This window comes from Prosopis cineraria, unplaced genomic scaffold, assembly GCF_029017545.1.
Source record: "Prosopis cineraria cultivar Desert tree isolate PC_DT_omini unplaced genomic scaffold, ASM2901754v1 PC12, whole genome shotgun sequence".
Lineage (NCBI taxonomy): Eukaryota > Viridiplantae > Streptophyta > Magnoliopsida > Fabales > Fabaceae > Prosopis > Prosopis cineraria.
The window spans coordinates 35,656,430-35,664,982 of NW_026555343.1; the positions used below are offsets into that span (position 1 = coordinate 35,656,430).

Consider the following 8,553-nt stretch of genomic DNA (forward strand, 5'->3'; position numbering starts at 1 on the left):
AATTAAAACTTCCCATCTGAATCAATATTTATAATTTATTTTTTAAAATTTTTATCAAATTTAACTATTATAAATTTATTGCTTTGAAATTTTAATTTCATTTATCGTCTCCCAAAAGTAAAATACTAGATACCAGGTCATCTTGTCGTCCCTAAATGTTGGAAAGTCAGAAAAATCCTTTTCATTTATTACTACTACAGAGGCCGACTGATAAGTTAACCATAATCCGACATTGCTATAGTAATTAATACTTAATTAAGAAACTTGAGACCAAAAATGCAAAAACGGCCTTTTCCTTGCTAATTGCGAAACGGCATTCGGCAACGCGGCCGAATTCCTAAAGCGGCCGAACCGCGCTGCTAAAGTCGATAAGAACAAAGAACAACATTAGACGACAAGTCGACGTGGCGGGTGAAGATTGTTCAAACTTCAAAGTCGTTTATCCAAATGATTTATAGTTAGTTAGTTTAGTGGCTTACCTCCTCCTCTTCTCGTGATCTCCGCCGTCATATCCTTCCTTTTCCCCTTCTCCTTCATTCGCCATTTCACTGCTTTCCAACTCAGCCTCGTGACCTCCGAACACCTCGCCTCTATCTTATTTTCTATCCAATCCTAATCCGTTTCTCGACTTTGAAAATTCCAAGATTCTAGAATTGAATTAATATGCCTTTGAAATTGAAATTTTGATTTGATTTGATAATAATTTAGCCGTTTCAATTTCAACGAAAATACGAGGACCCTGATATATTGGAATATGGGATAATAAACTCGATTTGTTTATTAATCATTTCCATTTTTTCAAGTCCGAGCAACGTTTTAAAGTCAACTGTGTCAGAGTGGTTGTTCACATTTCAGGCTTAAGCCTCAAGAAGAAGGAGGAGGAGGAAGAGGAAGAGGAAGACGAAGACTGTGAAAAATGTCGAAGGAAGAAGCGTTCATTGGGTCGATTGACCAGGGAACCACAAGCACTAGATTCATCATCTACGATCGCTCTGCTCGTGCGATCGCTTCCCACCAGGTCGAGTTCACTCAGTACTATCCAGAAGCAGGGTAAATAAACCGTGATGATTCCTTCTCCTTCTCTCTCTCCCTTTCAATTTCTCAAACTGTTTTTGAGATTGACTCGTTTTCTCTGATTCTCTGGTAATCTGTGGCTGCTGTAGATGGGTGGAGCATGATCCAATGGAGATCTTGGAGAGCGTCAGGGTTTGTATCACTGAGGCTCTCAAAAAAGCGAAGTCCGAGGGAATCAACGTCGTCGACGGATTGAAGGCAATCGGTGTAACCAACCAGAGGGAGACTACTCTACTTTGGAGCAAATCAACTGGAATTCCTCTCTACAACGCCATCGTTTGGATGGATGCTCGTACCAGTTCTGTGTGCAGGTATTCCTAAATACACTTTTTAGTTTTCTTCGATAACTTTGCCTCTGATTGATCGCCATTCGTTAGATAACGTAATATGTATGATCTTATCGATGTATTTCTGAGTCGTTTATGAGTTTTGGATTTTGAAAACGAGTTGTTTGTTTGATGGTCCGATGGATTCAAACAACATTGCCAATGATGAAAGTATGCTTTTCAGATTGTCAAAGGAGAAAATAAACTGAACAAGTTGATAGGGATGGCCTTTAAAGTAATGACCATAAAATTGATATATCATGGTTATGTATTGCTGGTATCCCATGTTTGTAGCTGGCTGGCCTTTCTATTATTTCGTGATTTTTTGGGCATTTGTTATTCATCATTGTCATATATGGAATGTTGTGAAACAGGAAATTGGAGAACGAGTTATCTGGTGGCAGAACCCATTTTGTGGAGACTTGTGGTCTGCCTATCAGCACTTACTTCAGTGCCACTAAACTGCTGTGGCTGATGGAGAGTGTCGATGCTGTCAAGGAAGCAATAAAGAAAGGAGATGCTCTTTTTGGAACTATAGACACTTGGTTGATTTGGAATTTAACTGGCGGTTGTGTGAACGGCGGATTGCATGTCACTGATGTTTCAAATGCATCGCGGACAATGCTGATGAGTCTTAAAACTCTTGACTGGGATGCATCCACCTTAAAAACCCTCGGCATTCCGGCTCTAATTCTGCCCAAGATTATAAGCAATTCTGAAATCATTGGCAAGATTGCTTCCGGATGGCCAATCACTGAAATCCCAATTGCTGGGTGTTTAGGTGATCAACATGCTGCAATGGTAGGACAAGCATGCAGAAAAGGAGAGGCTAAAAGCACATATGGAACTGGTGCTTTCATACTCCTGAACACTGGTCAAGAGATAGTTCAGTCAACACATGGTCTTCTGACCACTTTAGCATTTAAGCTTGGTCCGAATGCTCCGGCAAATTATGCTCTGGAAGGATCAATTGCGATTGCTGGTGCTGCAGTGCAGTGGCTGAGAGATAGCCTTGGTATTATTAGTAGTGCTAAGGAGATAGAGGATCTGGCTTCACAGGTTGAGTCCACAGGTGGAGTTTACTTTGTTCCTGCTTTTAATGGATTGTTTGCTCCATGGTGGCGAGATGATGCTCGTGGGGTTTGTATTGGAATTACAAGGTTTACAAGCAAGGCTCACATTGCTAGAGCGGTGCTTGAGAGCATGTCTTTTCAAGTGAAAGATGTCTTGGATTCAATGAAGAAAGATTCTGAGGAAAACGATAAAGATAAGAAAGAAAAAGAAGAATTCTTGCTCAGAGTGGATGGTGGTGCCACTGTTAACAACCTTTTTAATGCAGATTCAGGTTTGGAATAATTTCTTCTATTATGCATGCACAGTTATGCAGAACTTACTGCCCTGTTCTTGTGCCAATTTTTCATCTTGCCTTGTTGTTTATGTCACGTATGGAGCTTTGGTATTGATTCTGAGCATGAAATTTTATATTGCTTATTGCCTTATTCATATTTGTATCTCTCTAACATAACACATGCTTGATTTTCACTGATCAGACTCTTTATATTTATTTTGCAATATGCAAACAGCTGACTCCCTATAAATTATAAAAGAATGAGTAATGCAGACAAGCTGTATCATGAAACTTCTGTCATATTCTGCTAATATGAGGCATATCTGTTTCATCAAGTACTGAAAATTCTTTTAGTAATAATCTGTTGCAAATATCATATAACTGAGAACACGGAAATTTGGTTGCTATGTGGGAGAGACCCTATAGGGAATAGCATAGTTTCAAAAAGATCCTTTTCCCTATTGATAATATAGACTTCTGATCTGCTGCATTCCATAAATAGTAAATCTTTTATTATAATGTTCTGCAGGCAGACTTGTTGGGAAGTCCAGTGATCAGACCGGCCGACATCGAGACAACAGCGCTCGGGCAGCCTATGCTGCTGGGCTAGCTGTCGGAGTTTGGACGGAAGAGGAGATCTTTGCTTCTGGTGAGAAGATGAAGACGTCTACTGTTTTTCATCCAGAGTTAGATGAGCAACCGAGGAAGAAGAAAGTGGAATCTTGGTGCAAAGCTGTGACCAGAACATTTGACTTGGTGATCTCTCTCTTTGATTGTCTCTAACCCATGGCTGTCAAAATTATAAGCTTCATTTTTGCTTGCTGGTACATCTGGCATGTTTCTTCGTTAATTATTCTTGGTTCACTTTTCTGAACAGCAAGCAACCAACAGAAACTAAAATTAAAATGAAATGAATAATAATGCCACTACATTTGGCGTGTTACTTGGTCAATCCTCTTGTACATTTTTCTGAACCGCTGCTGTATGCAGTTTCATTATTATTCATTCCATTTAGGCCATACTTGTTTAAGATTTTTTTTAAAAAAGTGATTTTAGGTAGTTTAAAATTCTTATAAGGTAATTAATCATGTTGAGAATTTTTTTTAGGCTTAAATCTCTTAAAAATTTTTGTTTCATGGAATTTCTAAAGTAGTTTTAACTAACACCTCCGAAATCTCAAGTTGGAATTAGTATATCCGGAAGTACCTATAACAGGATTAATGATGTTTTCATTATTAGCCGGACAATAACGGACATAGGCCCAAAAGAGGTAGATTTTTAAGAATTCGCGAAGCCCATTCACATTTTACAACCTAGCAATCGAATTATAGGCCCATAAGTTATGGCTCTTCAGAATAGAATAGACAGACTTATTTCTGTACGTTCAGGGTTTAAATTTTCTAAAATTGGAATTTGTTAATCTCAGTAAAGTTTGTCTTGTAACAAAAGAGAAATAATATGTTATATTTCATAAAAAAATATTAAAAAAAAGGTAAACTTCACTAAAATTCACAGAGATTAACTTTGGATGAGTTAAATCCCTCTTCCAAAATTATTGTATTAGAATCCAACACTCAAACAAGTTTATCTTTCCGTTGTGCCTGGTTATATTTACTCAAGATGATCTAAATCTTATAACTATGAACCTAAACATAGCCCATAAAGTTTTAAGTGTCGATGAAATTGACAAAAACATCCATCTTTTTATTACACACAAGTATCCTGCTAATCAAAGCAATACAAATTTTTAATAACTTCGATTATAAACTTTGCAGGAAACCAAATATGCAAGTTGTAATGTTTGTTGGGGATGTTGTTATAATTTTTCTTCCAATATTACTCCCTCTACTAATTCTACATATAAGATACAGTTGAGAAATTATTTAGATCTTAAATATATGATTTCAGTCTTTTTTATTTCCTTCATTTAATATTATTTTTCACATTCCCTGATTATAAAGGATTTTATGAAAATAGACAGCAAAATTTCAAAAATAAAAATAAAAAAATAATGAAGGTTGAGTCTAATGAAAAATGTTAGTGCTTCATAAAATAATTAACTAAAGTTTTAATTTTTGTTGAAAAAATACTCATATTTCATATTGATGGTAACTTGAATATGATACCGTAATTAGGATGGGAGTGGGACTAGTACTCGGTTAAAAATTGACTTGTTTCTTTTTTAATTGCCTCTCCTGTGTTTAGAGTTTTGCCCTGACTAATTCGGATTCGATCCACATCTCGCACCTGGGTATGGCAGGTGAGTTTTTCAGTGAGAATTTTCTGTACATACAAAGTTGGAATTTGAGATCTGACTTAAGCGAAATTAAATTACTTACCACTTAGACCAACCCTTATTGGTGGGGAAAAAAAATTGACTTGTTAAGTTGCAGTTGCTACTAACGAAGTAGCCATAGTTTATTTCTGGAAGGGAAGAAAAAATTAAAAAGAAACAAGGTGACTGGTCAAATAGTAACGTCGTGTCGCATGCATAAATATGGTAAGTTTTGAACAGTGCTGATTTTTTGGCCAAAAAAGAACAGTACTGATTGATTGATTCCGATGGATTGAATAGAAGTACTTTTGCGAAATTCCGTGACGTATAAATCACTAGATTAAGAAAATTAGATAAATACAGAGATCAATATAAAAAAATTAATTATCAAATAATTAACCAACGTGATAATATTACAATCTCCACTATATTTTTTACTCCTCCTGTGCTAATTATTAACCGTTTCTATTGGATAAAGCTGACACTCAAAATAAATAAATTGGGTGTTATTGAAATTTTTGAAAAAATATAACTTTAAGTCTTTATATTTTACTCACATTTTATTATTGATTATTATACTTTTTTTTTTCAATGCTTTTAGTTCATGTACTTTTATTTTTTATTATTTTAGGTCCCTTTAAAATTTCTATACTTTATTCGTAAAAAGATCTAAAATAATGAAAAATAAAAGCACAAGAATCAAAAATATTGAAAAAAGTACAAGAACTAATAGTAAAACATGAGTAAAGTATAAAAAATTAAAGTTATATTTTTTTTAATTTTTTTTAAATTTGTTCTCAACCTATGAGACAAGATGAACAAATCAAAATTTTAACGTAGAGAGCTTTCTAAAATAATGATGAGAGAGAGAAGAAGAAGCTTTGCACAAGAGATTTATCTTAGATTGGTTTAATCATTGGCCTATTTTTAATTTTTAAGATCTCATTTGAGATTTTTCACTGTAACTACAAGCTTAAATAAGTGTTTGCCATCTTAGTACAATCACAGGATTATCCCAATCTTGATTTCACAAAAACAAAACACTTACAACACTTGTAAATAATTAATACTCTCTCCATTCCAAATTATATAATACTTTTGAGGGAGATTTGCTATCCTAAAATATAGAATACTTTGAGAAGATTAAGGTTTATTAAATAGACTTATTTTAATATTACTCTTTCTCTTTTTATTTAAAACTAATTAAGTGTATATTTAAGATTATTAAATTAAGGGTATTTTTGAAAGTTTATATATTTGTTTTGAAAAAATTAAGATTGTTTAGTGTATTAATGAGATTTATTAGTATGTGAGATTTTGTTAAAATTGTCTTTTAATTTGGACAGAGGGAGTACTAAGGAAAAAATCTTCCTAAAATTTCAAGGCAAAGATTAAAAAAAAAACTTTTAAAGGCAATAACTCTATAAAGAATAGATATCAATATAATTGAAAACTTATAAATCATATGAGAGCTTTTTTATAAAGATATGAATGCAGTAGGTAAGAATTTAATGCAACACAATGCCCAATAATTTGTTACTTATCCACTTAAATGAGGTTATATTTTAGTTTTGATGATTATAATTATTAGGAATATTCAAAAAGTAATTTAGAACCATTAGAGATGTGTAGAAGTAAACGAAAGCAGGAAAAACAATTTTTTCTGTGAACTGTACTAAATGAACTGTCAGAACCTCATTTAAGCATGTACGAGGTTGAGACACGAGTGTATTTGATCTGGGCAGGATGACTTGCTTCACTTCTAACTAGTTTAAGTATGTGATATCATTCAGGCAAGCATGTATCAAGAGTCAAAACACTCTGCTTCCACTGTCAGATATGCCCGGGTTAGCTCTAGGACAAGCATGTATTGGTTAAGTTCTCTCTAAAATGCAAGACACGCATGTATGGTTAACTAAGACAAGCTTGTATTATTTTGCTTAAGTTTGAGGCTCTCTAGGTGAAGTTTGAAAATTTTAACTGCTAAAACTCAGACAAATGTGTATCACAAAGGGACTTGTGTGTTCTAAATTAGGTGCAAGTTCAAGTTGACATACTGGAACTAATACAAACATGTGCTACCATGTACTCAAGTATAAAGTAGATCACAGAAGCTAATCTTTGACCAGTACTAGATCAAGCGTGTGCTCAAATAGGTAACTTAAAGCATTTGCTTTCACTGAGATAGGCATGCACCCTATTTAGGACAAGCATATATTAGAGATCGGTGAAGAACAAGGCTTCTGGACATTAGGACAAGCAAGTATTGGTTCCAACACAAACCTAAATAAATTAACTAAGTCTTATGATGCGTTATTGGAGGCTGAAACATGCGTGTGTCTTGTTCAAAACAAGTGTAATTAGGCTATGAGCACAAAATGCTTTCTAAGTGTTTGACACTAAAAATTTAGGACTTGTGAGCCTATGACATGTTCCAATCAGAATAATTCTTACCAAGTAAAGTATGAAATTGCTCTCACATAATTTTCACATTAAATTTTAAAAAAAATAAAATAATAGCCCTTTTTAAACTATGACTTCTCTTGTTTTTTATATTCTTGAGGTTTTGTCACTTAAGATTATAATGATTGATCTGTACAAGTAACAAACTTATTTCTCTTGGGTTTATAATTATCAAAATATAGGGTCAATAATCTCTAGCTACACCTCAAAACCAATAAGAGGTGGTTAAATTATTAACTTTATCTAAAATAGAGTAAACTTTTAATTTTACCCTTATTTTAAATAATTTTTTTTTTCAAATTTGTGTTACAGTCTCTCTCATGATTATTGAATTTATAGTAACATTGAAAAAATGTATTCCTTCTATTTTCAAATATAAGAAAAAATAAATACTTCACATAATTTAAGAAAGTTAGTTAAATATAATAATTATTTGAAATTTAAAAAAATTGGACTAAATTATCCATGTATTAATTGAACAATTTTTCTAATAAAAATAAACATTGACTTTACAAGGCACAATTTAAAAAATTGTGATAAATATTTTTTAAATTTTAATTTTACTTATAAATAAAAATATAATAAGAGTTTTCTCTATTATTCAAAAACAAAGGGAGTATTGATACCCCATTACGTGCTTTATGTAATTATATTAAAATTAAAAAATCTTTTAGAAAACACCCTGTAATAGAGACTAGAAAAGTATTTTATTGTATTACATATTATTTTATTTATAAATTAATTTTAATATATTTTATAAAATTAAAAAAATTAAAATTGATTAACTCTCTTTAAAAATTTAAAGAGTTTTTTAATTTCGCGTCTACTAAATATATATTTTTATATGTGAATTTTCAAACCAATATATAATAAGAGTAAAAGAAAAACATTATGATAAAGGTTAATGACATGTCTCATTCATAAAACCAAGAAAATTTATTTTTTTATCTTACAAGTAGGATAAAAAGAATAATATTTATTTTTATTTTCTTCATCCTAAAAAGCTGTACAACTTTTTGATGCGTTACGTGTAATCTCCACTATAATTAAATTAATCCGAAGGCTCC

General features: G+C 32.6%; 1 protein-coding gene across 1 annotated transcript in view; it reads left to right on the forward strand.

The window, feature by feature from the left end:
- Positions 1–489: 489 nt before the first annotated feature.
- Positions 490–8,553, forward strand: part of LOC129289289 (glycerol kinase-like) — a 16,641-nt gene continuing 8,577 nt past the window's right edge. The window contains exons 1-4 of the mRNA XM_054926065.1: positions 490–1,050; positions 1,164–1,385; positions 1,775–2,745; positions 3,278–3,523. Coding sequence (XP_054782040.1) covers positions 917–1,050; positions 1,164–1,385; positions 1,775–2,745; positions 3,278–3,523 — 1,573 coding nt within the window. The 5' untranslated portion in view covers positions 490–916. The remainder of the gene's footprint in view (positions 1,051–1,163; positions 1,386–1,774; positions 2,746–3,277; positions 3,524–8,553) is intronic.